Source organism: Durio zibethinus, chromosome 12 (assembly GCF_047325235.1).
Source record: "Durio zibethinus cultivar Kanyao isolate XHJ-2024 chromosome 12, ASM4732523v1, whole genome shotgun sequence".
Lineage (NCBI taxonomy): Eukaryota > Viridiplantae > Streptophyta > Magnoliopsida > Malvales > Malvaceae > Durio > Durio zibethinus.
In genome coordinates this window covers 23,671,042-23,692,906 of record NC_143173.1, presented here as the reverse complement: position 1 = coordinate 23,692,906, position 21,865 = coordinate 23,671,042, and the positions used below count along the sequence as shown (strand labels likewise).

The following is a 21,865-nucleotide window of genomic DNA, read 5'->3' as shown; positions in this document are numbered from 1 at the left end:
TTGTAAGTATTGATATATTAAAAGTCAGCTGAAGCTGTAGTAAATTGGTGGCAATTTTCCTAGATCTTGCGATTTCTAGGTTTTATCTTCTTTTGGGATTCTATTTGGCTTTTTATTTTGTGTATTTACTCTGGTTTCTTGAGAAGAAATTTGAAATACTTTATGTTGTAACATGCAAGTTCAAGAATTTGACTATAAGATATGAAAATCATTTTAAGTCTAAAATTAAAAGAGTCGTTATCAATTTTTTTTAAAAAGTGTGATTAATCACATAAAAAATTTATTTTTTAATAAAATAATACAATAAGTTTAAAATTTATAAAAAAGATATTTTAATCTACAAAAATAATGAAGGGTTCTTAAATTGATTATGTATGGAGAAATATTAGCATCTTTATAGTCTTTATTAAAATCGATATCAATTAATTGCATGTTATCATGAAACTTTAATAAAAATGGTCTTAATTTTAATGGTTGAAAATTAATTCCTTAAAATTCATTTATTCCCTTCAAAATCATTTTTCTTTTAAGTCAAATCATTTTGAATTTTGAACTTTGAAACAAACCATTTTATATTTGAATTTTAAAAACCAAATCTAATTATTTTGGAGTAAGATGAAAAATTCTTAATATTGAAATATTTTGATCATTCTTTTATATTTAGGCGGAATTTTAAAAATATCTCATTTACAAATTTTCATAATGTCTTATAAAATCAAGATGATATTTTTCATAAATGATAATTGTTAAGTGTGCGGGTTCAAGAACCCTACTGTAAGACATGAAAAACATTTTGAAGTTTAAAATTAAAAAAAAAAAAGCTACCATCAATCTTTTTTGAAATATGTAATTAGTCACTTAAAAAGTTTATCAAAAATATATTTTAGATTAAAAAAACAGTGATGGATTCGAGAATCAATTACGCATAGAGAAAAATTAGCATCTTCATAATGTCCGTTAAAATCGGTATCAATTGATTGCATGTTATCATTGGACTTTAATAAAAATAGTTCTAACTTTAATGTTTGAAAATTAATTCTTGAACTTCATTATTCCCTTTAAAATATTTTTTCTTAAAATCAAATCTTTTTTAATTTTGAACTCTGAAACAAACTATTTTATATTTGAATTCTAGAAAACAAATCTAATTGTTTTTTATCAAAATAAAAAATTCTTAGTAACGAAATATTCCTTTCATTCTCCTATATTTAGGTGGAATTTAAAAATATTCACTTCTTTTGCAAATTTTCATAATGTCTCATAAAATCAAGATAATATTTCTTATAAATGATAATTATTGAAAATTTTCCTATATTTAGTCAATTTTTTAAGAATTATTTTTACTTGAAATTTCACTTTATTTTATTTTATTTAAAAAATTATTAAAAAACATGTAAATAATACACGAGTGTAACAAGACATAATAGATGCATGGTAATTAAAGTGTGAATGACAAATATAAATGCATGAATGCAATGACAATTTAAGAATACAAATGCGTGTAACCATTTATCAAAATGAAATGCAATTATATGAGAATGGGTCTAATGTTAGCTTTTAGAGTTTTGGTTAGGATTTTAGTTTAGGGTTTGATTTAGGATTTATTTTAAGGTTTGGAGTTTAGGGTTTGATTTATGGTTTAAGGTTTGGCTTAGGGTTTAGGGTTAAATTTAGGGTTTGGAGTTTAATTTTAGGATTTAAGGGTTTGGGGTTAGATTTAGAGTTTAAGATTTGGAGTTAGACTTTAGGTTAGGGTTTGGTTTAAATTTTAAGGTTTGATTTAGAATTTAGAGTTTAGGGTTAGGTTTATGGTTTGATTAGGGTTTTAAGTAGGTTTAGGTTTTAAAGTTAAAAAAAAAACAGCATCAATGATAATTAAACTCTTTTCATAAATTTTCATTATTTGGGTAAACTCTTGAAGTAAATTTAATTAGTGTAATTCTCACTTTTTCTTATGCGAATGCTTATATTAAGTACGAATCATGAAATTGAACTACATGTGAATGATAAATGTAATTGGGCTACAATGCAATTACATTACAAAGACAATTTCACAAACACTTGGAAAACACGGTAAAAGATCATACTTTTATTTCACTAAACACTTAGAAAATTCCTACATGTGAATGATAAATGTAATTGGGCTACAATGCAATTACATTACAAAGACAATTTCACAAACACTTGGAAAACACGGTAAAAGATCATACTTTTATTTCACTAAACACTTAGAAAATTCCTACAACATAATTTATTTTTTTTTTTACATTTTCATCAAACACTTACAAAGCAATATTTAAGAAAACCATTTTTATTAACAAGAATATTTATTAAAAACATAACAAAACTACAAAATAACTAGTTGAAAAAATTATTTTTTAAAATCACAAAACATGTAGCAAACAAATTACAAGCAAGGAAAAACATAATCATAATATTACATCACCAAAAACTCCTTAAAACACATAATGGCAACCAACAAATCATCGAAGGAATGAACAGAACTACATGGATAAAGATGAAAAATAAGAAACTACTTAAAATCTTTCTTCCATAAAAGAAAAAAAAATTTTCAAGAGCTTTTTAATGGTGAATTTTTTGTTGCTAAAAAAGAATCTTTGCAACCCCATGCATGTCAATTTAAAGAGTCAAAGTATCTCTCTCTACCATTGGATCAAAATACTTCTAAAGATAATAATTTTTTGTCTTTTTCTTCAAACTTAGTGCCCAATGCTTACAATATAGGCTAAAGGATCATTATACTTTTAAATCTAATGGCTTTAAAAAATTATAGCACACAACTTGACTGCTAATGCAGTTGTCCTTGTAAGAAAAGATCATTTTACCTTTATTAGTAATTAAATGTCATTTTCATGATTTTTCTTAAATCTTATGATTTAATCATGATTTTTGTGATTTTATTGAACCAAAATTTATAAAATAATCTGTAATCATGATTTAGAACTTTTCCCAAAAAATGGTAGAAGGCTAAATTAGGAAAACATCCCCTAAAGGGCATTACCTCTCATTTGAAATCCAGCATGATTTCTAAATTTGACCATGAATTCCAAAGGTTGATCCAAGTTTATCAAATTTGATCACGGGGTATTTTGGTTATTTTAGCTCAAAATTCAATTTTATCAAAGATTTCCTTTACAAACATAAGGCTTTGAAAAAATTTGGGCAATTTCAAGTAATCTTGACCAATCTTAACCAATCTTAACCAATTTTGACTTGGAGCTTCATTTGGAGTATTTTGATCATTTTGCTCAAAACTCAAAATTTGTTTTAAAGTCTTTAGGAACCCAATGTCTTTCTTTAATTCGTTCAAAATACCCTAAATTTGACCTTATTTTGACCATAATTGATTAAGTTTGATTAAGTTGACTTTTAGATTGAGTTTTGTCTTTTTCTTTTTCTTTTTGTTATTTTTTTCATTTTCCTAAAAATCAACTTATTCAAAAATCTTGCAATGCTCGTAAATCCTAAAAAATCTCGAAAAAGACGCAAATCCTGATTTTAAAGCATCATAATTGACTAAAACATTGTTCGAACAAAATTAAGTATTTACACTTTACTGATGAAAATCTATGTGCAATCAATCTGAAAGATACTTTGTTGTAACAAATTATTTTTGAAATGTCTAAGACAAGATGTAATAAACTGGTTGTGATATTTTGTTTTCTAGGTTTTATCATTTTCTAGGATTCAATTTAGCTTTTGATCTTGGTGTTTAATAATTTTGTTTTTTTCCTTTCTCGTATGTATAGAGTTTGATGTCTGGAGAAGATACTTGAAACTACTTTCTTGATGAAAATCTCTGTGCATATGCTTGCGACTATGTATGTAGATGTATCATGCGACAAACTATTCTTTAATCAATCAATTGTTCTTAGAATTGACAAGGATCCGGGTTAGCAAGTGGCTTCTTCAATTGTTTTAAGCATTTGAACTCCAATATTAGGTATTCAGCTGATTCATTGCCACTGTCCTAAGCCCCACATTTTTATTGTATTCTCATGCACATCATCACCATCATGAAAAAGCTGTTAAAACATAGTAAACAAAAAGGAAAGAGAAAAGAAAATAAAGAAATTATTCATGGAGGAAGAATAAAGAAACCACTGGCAGTAAAGTGTTTTGGGCGTGCGGTTCACGTGTGAATCCAACTTGTTCTGTTTTTAAAAGTAGAGAGAAGGAAAATGGAGTTGAGTTCACAATCACTCAACTAGACTGGTTTATAATATCAGCATGTGATTCCCATTTAGCACCACAAACTGACTCTTCGACTTGAAGCGATCCATAAATGAAAGTAGAAAGCAGGATTTAGAGTTTACAGTGGTCAAAGTGCTGGATTATTATAGCAGCAGCGAGGGACCCTATGGAAATTTAAGTCGAAATGCCCGCAAGACCCATAGGAAACCTGCAAGTCCCACAGATGGCTTTAGGCACAGAGACTGGCAGAGCTGAGTTTTTAACCAAAGCCCCAATGTTTCTCATTTTCATTAAACAAATTGGACCAACTTGGCTCTTGAGAGGAGAAGAACGAGAAAAGAAATGAGGACGCAAACAAAATGAAGATATACGCTACCTGGATTGGAATCTCATGATAAAGTGGTGAGTGAAAGCATTTATATGCTGCACGTGCCTGTTGATGGACCTAATTTCTAACAAAATAAATAAATAAATGAATGGGAATCCCTTGGTAAGGGAATATTCATAGAAAAGTGTTGCTTTTCACCACTTCTTTTCCCATAGGCTCGTTTGGTATTTATTAGCATCATTACTCTTTTATGCCCATTTCACATTTTTAACTCGTTTGAGTTTGACATTGGGTGGCAGCCACTAGAAATCAAGTTGCAATAAATAATCTTTTTAATTGGATTAAAAAAAAGAGAAAGGAAAGAAAAAATGTTTTAATTTCATAGTTAAATTATAATTTTTGTTAATGAATGGGTTATTCATTTGTTCCATGAGTCAGGCATTAAACTTGAATTTTGAAGATTGGACTTGGCCTATGTCGAAGCAAAGTTTAATGCATGTAAAATATTTTTATTTAAATTTAATTTTAAAAACATATAAAAATATTAATATAAATTTTTTTAATATTTTAATATTTTTGAGTTTAGACATGACAAATCAAACCAAAATTTAAGTAAAATTTATTAAATAATAATTGAGCTTGATTCAGTCGGACTCAATTTATGAATAGATTTAAGTTTAACAACAAAATAGCATACGTTATCATGTGACTAAACCATTAAATTGAAAATTTTTTCCCATTCTTATCAGACGGAGTATATAAAGTTAAGTTAAAATGGTAAAAAATGAAGCTTAAAGCAAGGTAAATAGGCATATTAAACTCCTAGATACTGGTTAATTTATATTTTTAACCATCATTGTTATTTACATTTTGGCAGTGCCTAGCAAACAAGTTCTGTTGGCGCTTGAAGTAAAAAAAAAAAATTGTCACCAAACCCCTTTGATCTATTGCCTTTCTGTTTGGGGATTAATAAACAATGCCCACTTGCATTGAATTTCAAGTGGTGAACAACTCAAAGTTCAGAACCGATTATTTGAAGTTCTTGTTCTTCCATTGTCTAATGCTTTATTGTACGATCTCTAGCTATGTGGTTAGTGGGGGAGGGAGCATTTCAAATCTCAATTTTGAACATTGTGCTAGTTCAATAATTTGCCATATATAAAATATACTACTTTCTAGTTTCATTTGAGAATTTTGGAAATACCTAGACAGGAGCTATAGCCTACTAACTGGCTAGTGTTTTTCTTTTATTATATCAAGTAGAAAAGAGAACATACAAAGGCAAACTCGTACACCCAAATCGTCAGATTTAAGTATTAGAAATTTTCTCATATAATAAATCCACTTTTCAATGTATATTATAGATTTTGGATTGTGTCAGATATATCTTTTGTTCGTAGGAGATTTAGCTACGTTGGGTGATTTTCATTTCCCATCTTGTTTGGATGATTTCTTGCAACTATCTTTCATTGAATAAAATTCATTTTTCCTTGCCTTTTAAAAAAAAAGAAAAAAAATTTTTGTATTTAAAAATAAAATTACAGAACTTCTTCAGTCATATGCCACTAGGCCTCTTGAGGGAACATGGGTTTTCTCAAAAATTTTTTGTTGAAACTAAAATTAAATCTTAGCTTTTTCGTTTTGTAATAGTTTATAATAGAACTCATAAGTCAAAAGACAATGAGAAAAACAAGAGAAAGGACTACCAATTGAAGGGAGATTATTGAATTAAATTATAGAAAACATGGAAGGATTTGTTAATAATTTCTTCCCTCTTCAAACTCCCATATTAAAAAAAAAAAAAAAAAGAGACTTAATCATTAGCAATAAAAAGGAAAAAAAAAAAAGCAAAAAAATTGCTGGTCACATGTTAGCCACAAATATTTACATTTCCATTCTTTTGCCAGGCTTTGGCACCTGATGATGAGGCTTCTCTTTATCTGGCGAATCAGTGGAGACTTCATGTATTGTGATAAAAACATTAGCTTTGCCATCAGCATCCGAAACAGGTTGGATTATTCCCCTGTGAAGCAGCTGCTGTGGTTTCTCTGGTGAAACAGTAGGTTCCACAATCTTGTTGAAATGAGCTAGTTGGGAAAGTTCATGGACTGCCTCTGAAATTTTTTCTACGGATTTGACTATCTCAACAAGGATTGAAGCAACTGTGGCAGCTGTTACTATTGCTAGGAAATCTGCATTCTCTAAGGAGGCAGCATTGAGAGCAAATTTAAGGTCATTCATGGCAGCTTTGGAGTTCCCTACATGGCCGAAATTGGCAGTGGATGGATCTGTCATTGTTTTGATTGCTGTGGCTAATGCTTTTAATGCCTTACCACTTTCTGCACTCATTCTTTTGCATGATCCTTCAATTTTACTTTTGAATTCTTCTGATGCCTGCAACGACAACGGAAGTCAAGTGATTAATAATTGAAGCCAATTAATATGGGAAATTTCTAGACAAACAATTCAAAGCTTTCAATTAGTTGATGGGTTTTTTACTTTGTACGTATATTATAGAAGATATACCATTTTTTATATTCTTTTAATCATAATTACATCGATCATAAGTTATATATGCTTTTCCAAATTTTCTGTTTAATTAAAGATTGTACAGTGAAGTAGTACTTGGATATCAGAGTCAATGCAGCCATTGATAGCTTCAATCTGATAGGCACATTGTCGAGCAAGAGCTCCAATCTTCAAGTAATGTTTCCATGGGTGACGGAGTCGGAAGCGGCCATGTCCAGGTTCCCATCTTGCAAAATTTGCCTATTCATTTATTGCATAATTGGCAGTAATTAGATCAATAATAATGATATATAGTAAAACATGATTATCACGAGTTTAATTATTAGACGCAGTACAAATATTAGTGGCATGCATGCAAAGACAAAGTTTAGTGGACAGAAGCAAAACTCACCAAAGATTCTTCAATGTTCTTTGAGTTGAGAATACTTTTATATCCCTCAAGAAATGACTTGCCATCCTTTGAAACCACAGCACTCCCATCATCTCCGCAGGATTGAAAATATCCACCTCCAAATCCTGCATGTTGTATTATTAATTACTTTGAGAAATTACATATAAATTAATATAAATATGTAAGCTACCCTGCACTAACTAGTGTACGTACCTTCAAGGTAAGTAGCAAGCTTTTCCAGGTTGGCAGCAACTGCTATGTGAAGATCTTCACCAGCCCATACTGGACAAATAAAAATGGATATAAGCATGCAGGTTGCTCCTCCCATTATAATTGTTGTTAGTCTTTGATGAGCTAGCACTACAAGTTCATCCACTCGGTACCCCGAAACAGCTACCAAACTGAAGGTCAGTATAAATATCAGGATTCCATAATCATATCTTGCCTTGATCCTTGGAAAAAATCTTGAAAATGTAGCTGCTGCAGCTGCCAAAAAAAAAATAATACACCAAGCTGATCATTAAAAGATTTTGTACTGGAAGACATATATAGAGGAATATATTGTATGTTAGGCATACCTAGTAGAAAAACAAGGATTCCTAGGACAATGGGTTCTCCTTTCTTTCCAAAGAGCCTTGCGAAATAATCTGCTGCAATTCCAAGAGCACCGGCTAGAAATGTTGCAAAGCCTCTATTTAAACACTTGCTTAAAGTTCCACCTGGATTGGTAAACATATGAATTAGCTATTTGAACACTTTATTACAAAAAAATATTGTGAACTTTTGGCATTCTCCTGAAATAACCGACTCTCAAATTATCTTACCTACTGTGAATTCAAATACAACTACAACTGTTAGCACTGCCCACATTCCGCACACCCCAAAACCATCATAGAGAGGCCTAGCATAGTATAATAATGACACCAATGTGAGAGCAAGTCCCACTTTCAGGGAGTGAATGAGCCTTCTTGGGTCATCTTGCCCAAGCTTTTTGATGCTCTTGGCTATTGATATAACCAGGGCCTTCAACTTACCAGGCAAGGCTTTAACCCTGCCCCAAGAACTCGCAAAAAACCTGGCTTTCTCTTGAGCTGTTGGTTCAATATCCATGGATAGACGCAGGGGATAAGAAAGGCTACCAAGTTTAAAGAGGGAAGTGGGTTTGGGAATGGAATGTGCATGAAGGTTGTCCCCGAGTGGCCTTATATTTATAAGTAGAAAAGTTGGGTGTCAAGAATAGTTGATTGCGAGATGAGAACAAAGATTTTCTTTGAGGAGTTTATACCTTCTAGTGCTGACTAGACCAAACATATTGTTTATCACTACAAATAGCAGCCCACTCTACATTCATCACAAGAATAGAGACCACAGAGTTTAGCCCACTCTATTAACAGAAGGAACCAAAGTAATTTGGAAAGGCATCATCTTCCCCCGGTGTAAAACTGATTTATCATCATTGCAAAATTATACTTTTTTTAACCATTGATTTCAATAAATCTAAGTGATGAAAGAGGACGAGAAAATGGGTTAATTTCATTCCTTGGATCTGTTAAAATTATTAGTTAAAAAAAGTGTAAAACATTTTTTTATAAGTTGATCCCTCTCCAAGTAATTTTTAGTGGAAGTCAGAATCAAAGGCTTCGAATCCTTTGCTTTTAAGTACCATCGGCTGTAATTTCCATAAGAATATTGAGCATTGGCATCAAAAAAATTTTTCCCTTTTGGACCTTTCTAGATATCTCCTTCACTTGCATTTCTGGTATGTCTATTTCCTTAACCCAGCTAGGCAATAAGACTTGAACAGCTGACTCAATTTACCACATCGTATCTGCTTTAAGATTTGATCTTGAATTATCCCATCCCAAAATTTATCATTCATGTTTCATGATTTTTTTGCTTCTTTTTTATAAGAAAGTGGAAAGATGATGAGGCTACAGCTTTAAACTATCGACAAAATCTAGTGAAAGAATCTGTTGTGTTAATGGCATTGGACAACAACCAGTCAACAGTCCTGACCGCTTTTTTGACCCCAAAGTCCAAAATATTTGGGAAAAAATTTCAAACAGGATTCTTGCTTGGAACTTGTTAAATAATTTCAGAGGAAGTAATTCTTCAGTTGAATACAGCAAGCCATGCTTATAGTGAGTTTTCACCATAAAATTGTTGTCGATTCTAGGTAAGGTACAAGGTTCAAACACAACATGTGTATTAAGTGGTATGAATTTTGGTGGAATGAATAGGGAATCAATTAAGAAATTAAAAGTTACGCATTAAAAAAAATTCAACAAAACACAGTTTATGCCTGCAATAGTTCCTAATATAACAGAAAGTTAAGAACAAAGTCACCACTATTCCCTGCATCAAAGTTTTAAGATATTAAGATTGAATGCGCTGCAGAGCAATGGCTAAAGGCGATGACAGGATGACTTTGCCAAAAAGAAAAAAGAGAAAAAGCAATAAAGAAAAGGAAAAGATGGCAAATGAACAACAGAGTAATATGTTATTAAATTGCTGCTTAGAACTCTCCATACCATCTTTTCCAGCTTTAGATATTAATCAATGAAAATCCTAACTCCATATTCAACTCACTCACTAGTAATCCCATGGTTGGTTCATTTGCTTTTTATTTTATCATCATCTACCAAAGATGATCCATCCGCAACCACTAATGAATAGGATCTGATGCAATCATGTTTCTTTTTTTTTTTTTAGTTTAAATATTTCCCTTCACTTAAGAGGAAAAAAGCTACATACCAAATCGGAGATTATGAACTCATGTAAAAGGAGAACTGGATATACTTATTTTCATTTTTCCCTTTTGGGTTTCCATTTCTTGCAATTATTCAACTTCTTGTGTGTAAGAATGAGAATTACATATATGGGATTTGAACTTACTTAGTAAGAATTTCCTTTCTGTCTTTTATATCAGTTGTACCAAAAATTCGTACTTGTTTTGCGAATGTACTTTCAAAGAAACTTCCTTGGAAACTGTGGATGAAATATGAATCAATGACATGGAAAAATGGCATTCAAAGAGGGAAACAGCAAAGCAATGAGTGGTTAATCTATAGTTGTGCCTCCCCCACATACTCTCTATCAACATTATCCAATTTGCCAATTCTTTGCAGTGCTGCCCACTGTACTTAGTTTTAGGAATCACTGAATGACCTGAAATCCATGTAGAAAAGAAAAACAAACAAAAAGGGTATAGCAATGCTTTCTGTCATTGAGAAACTTTGATTTGATTTGATGCATGGAGTGATAAGAACTCTTCATACTGCTAGACAGTCGGGATATGTGCAATTTTCTTGTAATCATTCTCTTTTTTCGTTGCAAATTGCATGGTTTTGCTTTCAAACCTTCAATATGGAAAAAAAATGCATACTTTGCTCTTGTCTATATTCAGGTTTACAAGTTTTAGGACGATCCCACATTTCTGCTTCTCAATCTTTTCTAGATATCGATCTATTCTACTTTTTTGTGTGGCTTCACATTGTGAATTAAGATAATCTATCTGATATTGAATCAAAATTAATCGAATTTTTCAGTGAATTAATAAGATAAGTTAGATCCTTTATTATTGTCATCATTGTACTTTTCTCGTCATTAGATAACGTTAACATGAAATCAATAGCAAGGGGGAATGTCCACTTCTTTAAATCTCCAAAATTACGTTGAAGCAATATAAATTTTTTTTTACCAAACCACTAGAAGAATATGTCTTTACGCTAAATTCCAAGGATCATTAGAACTGAAAATCAGCACGTTTCTTGCAAGAAAATATAGAGTATATCTAACGAGCAAAAAAAAAATCCACTACAACTGGGGATAATTTTTTTTTTTTCTCCAAGCAAATATAAATGGATTCATGGCATCAAACACCAATGGACAAATCTTGGGCAACTCTTGACACTTGACAGCTATTTTCTTCTTTTCTTTTTTTTTTTTTTTGGGGGGGGGGGGGGGGGGGGTTAGCCACCACTTTGAGAGAGACACACACACAGAGGCCTGCTTGTTTATTCAAAATGTAATTAAATAACATTTAAGTACATTTTATTCTTGCCCTTAGGTGCAAGAAAAAAAACCAGTATTAATCTTCTAGGTTTTTTTTGTCGTCTAGTTTGATTATTTGTTAAGATGTGATCTAATTGTAATTATTTCATTTCCCATATTATCCAGTTTCATACCAAAATCTAGAGAAAATGACAAATGAGAAAAAGCCACAAAATTTTGAGCATTGTTACTTTGCTAGTAGGCTGAAATTTGTTTTACCCACTAATCTATTGGATTAAAACAAGCATTGAAGGAAAGAACATTATTTGCTTTAGTCTTTGTTGGTCTACTTTTGGCATCCTAGGACATGGTTTTGCACTAGCAATTTTTAAGTTGGAAGGGCCTTCAAGTATCAGCTTTTAATCCTTTTCAAAAACTATCTTTTCCAGATTTTATTAAGGTCTTACAAAATTCTGTTTAGAATCCAAAAATGTGATAGCAATATTTGGAAATTTGACTATGCATCAAGCTCATATTTTGTTACATTTTTCTAAAATTAAAGGCCATTGACAAAATTTCTCTGCACAAGTTTTCTTGATTGGGAAGGGATAGAATTTAAATAAAAAAAAAAAAAGAAATATTATTTCAAACTGATTATCAAACTAGGATGAGTGAATTCCACTAAAGTTTCTATCATCCAAAAAAAGGTTTTAAAGGTAAAAACTCAAACTTTTTATCTGATGTGAATGTTAACTAGTTAATGGCACGGGGCGCTGGCTCTGGCTTGGATTCTATAGTTCTGTTTGAGGCAAACATTTTGACAGTCTTATCGGAAGTTTTGTCAGGAATATTTGCTAAGGTTATCCAAGGAAAGCCAGAGTTTACAGATCATTTGACACATAAGCTGAAGTATCATCCTGGCCAGATTGAGACAGCAGCTATTATGGAACACATTCTGGATGGAAGCGCATTTTTTAAGGAAGCACAAAAGTTGCATGAAATTGATCCCTTGCAAAAGCCTAAGCAAGACCGATATGCTCTTCGTACATCCCCACAATGGTTAGGCCCACATGTTGAAGTAATTCGATCATCAACAAAGTCCATTGAAAGGGAGATTAACTAGGTGAATGATAATCCATCGATTGATGTGTCAAGAAAGAAGGCCTTACATGACGGGAATTTCCAGGGTACTCCTCTTGGTGTCTCTATGAATAACACAAGATTAGCAATAGCCTCAATCGGAAAACTCATGTTTGCTCAATTCTCTGAGCTTGTTAATGATTTCTGCAACAATGGGTTGCCATCAAATCTGTCAGGTGGTAGGAATCCAAGCTTAGATTATGGGTTCAAGGGTGCTGAGATAGCTATGGCAGCGTATTGCTCGGAGCACCAATTTCTGGCTAATCCATTTACCAATCATGTCCACAGTGCAGAGTAACACAACCAAGATGTGAACTCGTTGGGGCTAATCTCTGCCAGGAAACAGCTGAAGCTGTTGACATCTTAAAGCTGATGTCTTCAACATACGTGATTGGGCTCTGTCAGGCTATAGATTTGAGGCACCTCGATGGAACTTGCAGAACGCAGTAAAGAACACGGTGAACCAAGTCGCCAAAAAAGTCCTAACCATGGGGGCAAACGGGGAGGTTCACCCTTCAAGATTCTGTGAGAAGGATTTGCTTAAAGTGGTCGATCGTGAGCATGTTTTTGCATATGTTGACGATCCCTGAAGTGCAACTTACCCACTTATGCAAAAGCTGAGGCAAGTCCTCGTAGAACATGCCTGGACAAACAATGATGATTTGAGTAAGGCAAATGCTTCAATCTTTATTAAGATTGGCGCTTTTGAGGAGGAATTGAAGACAGTCTTGCCAAAGGAAGTTGAAAGTGGAAGAATTGCTTTTGAAAGTGGTAATCCAGAAATCCCAAACAAGATTAAAGAATGCAGATCCTACCCATCGTACAAGTTTATGCGAGAAGCCTTACGTACAGAGTTTTTAACAGGAGAGAAAATGAGATTACCAGGTGAAGAATGTGATAAAGTATTAGTCCGAATGTGTGAGGGAAAGTTGATTGATCCGCTGCTCGAATGTCTCAAGGATTGGAATGGTTCTCTTATTCCAATATGTTAAGAATCCCTCCCTGCTATCGGATTAAAATATTGTTTTTCAAAGCTTATTATATTACTAGTATGATACTTGCGCGTTGCCGTAGGTTCAAAAATTATCAATACTGATTCATAAAAAATAATGACAACAAAGCTATATCATCTAAAAATAACAAAAAACACTATCCTTAGCCTCTTTATGAACAATTTCAAAAATTATAAACAACCAATATACAAAACACACAAAGCACTGATAATACAAAAATACTTATCACCAAAACCTCAAATCAAGTATTTGAAAATCAATATTTCTTGTCCATGATCTAAATATTTCAGTATTGATATTATCAAAGTGATCCACGTTTCTAAGTACTTAATCATCTGTCCCGAACCATGATCTTTGTCAAGCATATCCAGTAGTTTTTTCTATATGTGATCTTAAGAACATCAAATAGAGTTGAGAAATAAAAGTTTGATAGATTTATTAATAACAAATGGTTATGAACACATTTCAGCATATATGCTAGGCTGAGATAGCTAAATATCATGTATAAGCATATACTTGTACAATTCATCAGATTTCCCAGAATTCAGATACTATGCTACAGTATTAGAAGCATTTAATCTTGCATCACAGTATGAACTAGCCTCCTAAAAAAGACATGCTCTCTGCCTGAAGCAGCCATTTTATCAGCGCGAGTTTCATTCACTCTGTAGGGAGAGGACTGTGAGCAGCACAAAGTTTAGGACTCTAATCCTTTATGCTTTGATTGCAGCAGCCTAATAAAGATATAAAGACATTCTACTTCAATTTACAATCTTATATTTGAAATAAGCAAAGCAAGAATTGAAATACAACAAAGAGAAGGAATGATTTTGCCTATAGTGCCCAAGATTACTACATAGTAATAAGAAAGTGAAAATAGCAGTAGCATTCACCTCACAACCGAAAATACAACCAAACTCTTCAAAACCATATTAATCCTATTCAAGCAAAACATCAAACACTTATCCTGCAAAAGCACAAAAGTAAGAAATTTTTTGTTCAATCTTAAAATTACCAATCTCCTCACAACTAAACAATTAACAAAATTTTAAGCCAACTCAGTAAGTAGGAGTGTGTAATGCTCCAGGTCACCCATGGCCTCTTGCACTGGGTTTGGATCAATTTTAAGGTGATCTTGAAATTTGATAAGTTGTCCATGATCTAAATATTTTAATATTGACACTATCAAAGTGATCCACGTTTCTAAGTACTTAATCATCTGTCTCAAACCGTGATCTTTGTCAAGCATATCGAGCAGTTTTTTCTATATGTGGTCTTAAGAACATCAAATAGAGTAGAGAAATAAGGCTTCGATAGATTTATTAATAACAAATGGTTATGAACACGTTTCAGCATAGATGCTAGGTTGATATAGCTAAATATCATGTATAAGTGCAAACTCATACAATTCATCAAATTCCTCAGAATTCAAATACTATGCTACAGTATTAAAAGCATTTAATCTTGTATCATAGTAAGAACTAACCTCCTAAAAAGATATGCTCTCTGCCTGAAACTAGCCTTTTTGTTAGTGCAAGTCTTGTTCACTCCATAGGGAAAGGACTGTGAATAGCACAAAGTTTAGGGCTCTAATCCTTTCTGCTCTGATGGCAGCGACCTAATAAAGATATCAATATACTCTACTTCAATTTGCAACCTCAAATTTGAAAAAATCAAAGAAAGAATTGAAATGCAACAAATAAAAGGAACGATTTTGCCTATGGTGTCCAAGATTACCATCCATAGTAAAAAGAAAGTGAAAGCAGCAGTAGCATTCACCTCACAACCAGAAAATACAACCAAACTCTTCAAAACCATATTAAACCTATTCAAACAAAACATCAAGCACTTATCCTGCAAAAGCCAAAAAGCAAGAAATTTTCTGTTCAATCTGAAGGTCACCACAATCTTTTTTTCGTTTTTCTTCTCTGACCAGACTGCAAAAGTTAATAAGAGAAATCTTTTGTAAACATGAGTATAGAATAATAAAATGATTATAAAATTTTAACCAATGACCATTAAAACCTCTCAATAACATTAACATTGGTCCCACAGCATTGCATACCAATGCTAAAAAATGAGCTAATAAGATTTTTTATTATTATTTAATTGAAAGCTAATGAATATTCAAGATTGCAAAGTAGTAGGCTATGATCTTTAACCACAATAAATATTCAACAAAGCACATATCTAAAAATAAAAAATTAGAAGTGACAATGTGAGCATACTCTTGGGAAGAAGCTATTCTTCGTTGATTATCAGTCGCCACAACAACAAAAAATAGCCACTACATATTCACCATAGTATTAGATGAAACACAAAGGGAGAAGAGAAGAAAGATAATTAACCTTCACATTGCCTAAGATGAAAGGAGCTTTTTGATCTTTCTTTCCTTTTCTCCCTCTCTCAAACTTTTTCTTTTTTTTTGTCTCTTCAATATTTCTCAACTCTCACCAACTACTTTTTCTTTTCAAAGCCATGCCTTCCACCAACTCCTCTTTCTTATCAAACAGAGTAATAGTTTCCATCAACTCTTTTTCTTCTTCAATGGAATAATAGTTTCCATCAACTCTTATTTCTTTTCAAATAGGGAAATAAACTTTAAAAAATAAAAGCAAGAGAGCAAAAGTGGGGTGTCCACATTAAGCTTTTTTTCTACAAAATTTAATATTTAAAAAATAAATTAATACCTAATTTTCCTTTTTTTTTTATTCACTGGTCAAATTACTATAGAGGTTTTTTTTTTTTGCAAAAATAACAAATGAAAGCTAAAATAAACTAGCAATTGGAGACTATATCAGATGTATATCTCATCTCTGTTTTCATTACTATTTCACCAGTAATTCCAAACCTAGTATGACGTATATCCTATCTCTATTTAATAATTCGCAAGTTGTATAAAATCCTAAAACTGAAAAATAGAAAACCTTAAATGACATAAAATGCTCAAAATAATATCACAACAATGAAAAAAAAAAAAAAGAACCATTGAAAGCTTAAAGCATCGTCTCTTTTTAAACCATTTCCTTTCCACTTCTAAACAATTAATAAAGTAAATTGCTCAAAAAGAATATCATAATAACTAAATAATAAAATTAAAGAATTATATCAACACAATGAGTTTAGAAGAGAATTTTCCAAAAAAATCCACTGAGATTTAATCTTCAAAACCCATCTTAAATATAGAAAAAGTGTAATAAAAATAGATATCATTATAAAGGTAAAAAGGTGTTTCTTGAGTATTTATTCATTGTTTTAAGGGTTTCATAATTTTTTTAAAAGATTTGATATTAGCTTATATTCAGTCTGAATATATTTTTTTTAAAAATGTAATCAAAATAAAATGATCATTAAATAGGAAACTAAAATAAGGTAAACAAAAATTGAAGTGAAATCTTTTCTTCACTTAAAAAAATTACAAATAAAAATATGGAAGGAATTAAATGTACATTCAAGTAAAAATAATCAGCAAACTAAAGTAAGAAAAAGATGAATTATTCAAACAAAGGCAAACACTAAAAACAAAGATATGCAAAATAAAAATGCAATAAATATGAAATTTGATTTCGCGTATATGTTTTGCTTAGAAAAGTATAAAATTATAGAGAAAAAGAAAGGCATTAGCTTCTATTATCACTATCTTACAACTAATGGCCATTAAACATTAACGCGTAATCCAACATCTAATCTTTTCAACTAATATCATTGCATAAACATTCTTACATCCAATGGCTAAACTATAAATACCCTTCAATGGCAAAATTAGCTTCATGGTTAAATTTGTACCAATTGAGTAAAAAATGATTTCCTGTCAACCTAGAATTAAGGGAAGTTTTTGTCAAATCATAAGGAAGCTATATTTGTTGACAAAAATTGTACTGATATTTTGTATGTTAGCCTTAAATTCACATGTACTATCCAACTGTTACTCGACATAAAAATGCAGTAACATTCATTTATAGCCTTTTCTTACCTATAGATAATGATAAAGGTTGGAGTAAACACATGGAAAGCAATTTTTTTACTAGCAATTCCGTTTGAACTCTCAACTATATTTATATTGCAGAGAACACTATAGCATTAAATATATAAAATAATCATTAATTATTAATAAATCAAAAGTTGTAAATAAAGGAATTAATGGCATCAAAAGCACCAAAGCAAGTGTGACAATATTTCTATCTAACAGAATAGATGACAGAGCAAGAATAGATGACTGAGCATATTAGATGTAAGGACATGACACTTACATCTTCAAAATGCAGAATTCAATCACAACTAAACCACTTTAACCACTTCTCATGATCTGCAATGTTATCCCTAACCATAAAAACATGGATCAGCAACCTCTAAAAAACAAAATATATAGAAAAAAAAAAAAAAAAAACTTTGCTTATATACTTGCACGTTAGAATCATTAGTACATTCCACCCAATACCTGAATTTTACTTATAAGTCTCCCTTTGAATTTGGGGCTGCGAAAAATTATAACAACCATGTTTATTCAACATAATATGTGAAGTGATCCTCATGGAGAAAAGGAGCCAGAAGCATTACCGCTCCTAATTTCTTCCCCAAAAATGCTCATTCCCTCCATCCTCCATGACATTCCATAGTAGAGTTTTTAGAAATTTAAACCCAGCAAAAGCGTAATATTAGGACCTTTATATAAGTATTTTTTAGAGTAGAGTTTTCGATTATTTTAGAATGCACCGTAAACTCAAAATATGAAAATTTCAATTATAAAAAAATAAAAAAAGATATTTATATTCAACTGATTTTGAGGAGTCTCGGACCCAAGGAACCCCTTTTGGAAACCTGCACCATTGTGTATGGACATATGAAAAGAAAAACCGAAGCATTATTCAATAATAATCAAACTAAACAGTAAAACATCATCAGATAATGAAGTCCACTATAGTTAACAGTGATGTTTTGCTATTTATGATTTGCAAAAACCAGTTACATGCCACCTACCCATCTAAATCGTGAAACAAAACATTTAAATATGTACCTAGAATGCACAAAAAAAAATAATTTTTTCAAGTATTTTAAAGCTGAAAAACTCAAATATATAGCAAGCAAACATTTTTCTTAATAAAAACCTTGCAACCACTTTGTCGACTAAAAGATTGATCATAATAAGATTAAATATTAAACTTATTGATCTGGAAGGCTTAAACCCTGCAAAGAAACTTACTTTAACCAAAATTGCTAAAAATAACAAAATGGGAAAAAGAAACTCACGAAGAATGGGGATTCTTGGTCAGCTGGAACTTATTAACCACTGGCAAAGCTTCTGTTTGCATAGCTGCAAGAACAAACTCACCGAATAAATAATCCAATAAAAATGCATAGAAATATGGAGGAAGAAAGAGAGAAAGTGGGTGTTTACCAATGTAGACACCCCATTTAATCCGGGTCAAAATCGATTGTGCCTAAATCTTTTCAAACTCATTTATCGAATTTAGAGATTTTTTATTTTGGATTATAGCTTATCATTTTATTTTATTTTTATTTTTATTATTTTTTTCTTTTATCCTTATTTATTTCATCTAGAATTATTTTATTTTTATCCTAAAAAAATTAAAAATTGGCTAAGGTTATCTTCATGTGGTAAACGTGGTTTAATCTCGGGGATAATCCTTGCTTTTGTTTAAAATAAATCTGATCTTGAGTTGATCTTAAGTTGAGACTCTACCATAAATATGCATGCATTCAACGTAGAAAGAACAACAATTACACAGAAAAAATCACAGTGATCAGAGAGGAAAATATCGGAAAAAAGAGAGCAAAAAAATAAAGGAAGTGTGAAATAGTGTCTGGTATTGAAAATTTTTGTTTTAGTTTGTGTCTAAGTTTTTTGGGAAACGGCGAACACAATTGACACTAAAAAACCTAGCAGCAGCAGAATCGCAAAGCAAGAACAAAAGCTTAGAAACACAGAAGCTTCAGCTTCTGGTTCGACAGCCACTCAGTTTCAAAACAAATCGCAGCACCCAGTTTTTCATCAATCCATTTCCAACCACGAAATCCACATACATCCAGTACCCAAAGCCTAAAATTGCCTAGCAACCAAAGCAAACATATATTGTTTAGGCAAACAACTTCAGAGATCGACACAATCAGAAATTCGAAACCCAAATACAGCCATAAAACCACATTCAAAAAAATAATCCTCCACTCAGAAATGGAATAAATGAGGAGAAGCTGAAAATTTTGGCTATTTAAGAGAATTGGAAACGGCGTCATGTTGCTTAAGAAAAGGATCCGCGCGTTGCTTTTCGCCCGACCCGATCTGGTCACACTCCATCCCTCAACTCTCTTACATTTTGAGCCGTGGAGCCAAGCCAATCTATGAGCCATTTAGCTGATTTCCTTTTTGCAACTAAGCCTACACTTCCCTGCTTCTTGTGCTTGAAGTCGAGTCGGGATTAATTTTTTGAGCCGATTTGTTTTTTTTTTTTTTTGTTATTATACTTATTATTTATTTATTAATTATTTTTTTAAGTTAATTTTTTTAGAAAAAATATATAAATAAAAATATTTTCAAAATTGATGAAAATTTTTTAATATTAATTTTTCCTTAATAAAAAAATATTTCAAAAATATATTTGAGAAAATGTTTTAAGCATCAATTGTCTTTAAATAAAAAAATATTTAAAAAAAATATTTTGATGAAAAGTTAAAATATCAATTTTCTTTAAATAAAAAATATTTTAAAAAAATATTTGAGGAAAAGTTAAAGTATTAATTTTCTTTCAATAAAAAAATATTTCAAAAAATATTTTTTAAAAAAAGTTGAAGTATCAATTTTTTAAAATAAAAAATATTTCAAAAAATGTTTAAAAAAAAGTTGAAGTATCAATTTTTCTTAAAACAAAAATAATTTCATAAAGATTTGAGGAAATAGTTGAGAAATCAATTTTTTTAAAACGAAAATTTTTAAGAATTTGGTGAAAAAGTTGAAATATCAAAATTTCCTTGAAGTTAAATTTTTTAAAGAATTTCATGAAAAATAAAATAAATATTAAATGATCCAACAACGAAGCTTCTGTAAAAAAAATAATAATTTTTTTGTATACTCTTGAGGTGTAAGAATTTTTTTAATTTTTTATCAAAAGTATTTAAATCAATTAAGAATAATTTCTAATAATTAACTATCTAATAAGTTTTTTAAAGATTCAATGGATAACACGTTGATACCATCGTTTGATAGGCATTGTGAGGGTGTTATAATATTTTTCACATGTAACTATATTCCCGAACTTAGACTTAGTCATGATTTCATAGATATTGAATTTATTTTTTAAAGAAACCTAAGTTAAGTTTAGAACTTTTCTTTAAAACAAGATAAATTCATTAAATGGCTAATTATACATAAACAAAAAAAAATTGATGATAACTCGTTTAGTTATGTCTAGTAATAGATCAACAAATTTATACGTTATAACAATTGATGATGATAAGTATGGATGAAGAAAGATATTTTTTAACTTAAGCAACCATAGCTTCTATTGTATTATCCGATCTTTTCCCATGAGAAGCCATAGTTGGCCATTGCTTGAACATTGCTATAATTTGGAAGAAGCTGTAAATTGCAACAAAAAAAAAAAGGATGAAAAAGGGCATGTAGGATTAGTGGTGTAAACAAGCTGAGCCGAACCGAATAGTGAGAAGCTCGAGTTCGAGCTCGACTTATAATTCGGGATTCGATACTAGGTTCGAGTTCGATCGAGTTTTATTTTTTAAGCTTGAGCTCGATTCGTGATCGAATTCGAGCTACTTGAGCTCGCTCGATTAGGTTCGATTAATATGTAAAAATAAGTTCGATTCGTATATTCGACAAGAGTTCGATTATTCATGCTCGAATTCAAACTCGAACTCGGATTCGAAATATTTTATTAATTAAAATAATAAAAATATATTTAAATATAAAAGCTCGATTAGGCTCGCGAGCTACTCGAATCATATATAAGAATACTCGAATTCAGTTCGATCGATAAGTCGAGCTACTCGAGCTCGAGCTCGATTCGACAATAATAAAATTGAATTCGAATTTTTTTGAATCAAACTCGAATAGCTTGTGAGTATTAATGTATTATTTATATCCTATGTAGGATAAGAGAAATGGGATTTTGATTGGTAATGATATGAAAAGAAATGAGTATGAAAGGTGGCATGTGGAAGCGAGAAAAACTAGAAAGATGAAAAGTCAAAATGAGTAAAGTAGGTTATAAATAAGAAAAAAAAGAC

General features: G+C 31.1%; 1 protein-coding gene, 1 long non-coding RNA gene and 1 pseudogene across 7 annotated transcripts; 1 reads left to right on the top strand and 2 right to left on the bottom strand.

Moving 5' to 3' along the window:
* Positions 1-6,219: 6,219 nt before the first annotated feature.
* Positions 6,220-8,644, bottom strand: LOC111296698 (aluminum-activated malate transporter 8-like). Its single transcript, XM_022891135.2, has 6 exons — positions 8,288-8,644; positions 8,042-8,182; positions 7,677-7,949; positions 7,464-7,588; positions 7,169-7,312; positions 6,220-6,937 (listed from the first exon to the last, which is right to left on the bottom strand). The coding sequence occupies exons 1-6, from the start codon at positions 8,571-8,573 to the stop codon at positions 6,428-6,430; spliced, it is 1,479 nt and encodes a 492-aa protein (XP_022746870.2). The 5' UTR covers positions 8,574-8,644; the 3' UTR covers positions 6,220-6,427.
* Positions 8,645-11,929: 3,285 nt separating this feature from the next.
* Positions 11,930-13,625, top strand: LOC111296699 (phenylalanine ammonia-lyase-like; annotated as a pseudogene).
* A 392-nt stretch (positions 13,626-14,017) lies between these two features.
* LOC111296700 (uncharacterized) lies at positions 14,018-19,818 on the bottom strand. Of its 6 annotated transcripts, none has more exons than XR_016326134.1 (7): positions 18,857-19,818; positions 18,167-18,427; positions 18,011-18,084; positions 17,860-17,929; positions 15,347-15,546; positions 15,096-15,227; positions 14,018-14,343 (listed from the first exon to the last, which is right to left on the bottom strand). It is a non-coding gene; the product is annotated as an uncharacterized LOC111296700 (long non-coding RNA). The 6 variants fall into 6 exon arrangements; XR_016326131.1 differs by lacking the exon at positions 15,347-15,546 and having other exon boundaries at positions 18,857-18,920; positions 19,005-19,814; XR_016326130.1 differs by having other exon boundaries at positions 15,096-15,546; positions 18,857-19,815.
* Positions 19,819-21,865: the final 2,047 nt, after the last annotated feature.

Excerpts from the sequence above, each read along its gene's own strand:
- LOC111296698 (XM_022891135.2), bottom strand. The coding sequence starts at position 8,573 with ATGGATATTGAACCAACAGCTCAAGAGAAAGCCAGGTTTTTTGCGAGT. Across the intron at positions 7,589-7,676 it reads GCTTGCTACTTACCTTGAAG|GATTTGGAGGTGGATATTTT; the intron begins GTACGTACACTA and ends TACAACATGCAG. Across the intron at positions 7,313-7,463 it reads AGAACATTGAAGAATCTTTG|GCAAATTTTGCAAGATGGGA; the intron begins GTGAGTTTTGCT and ends ATAAATGAATAG.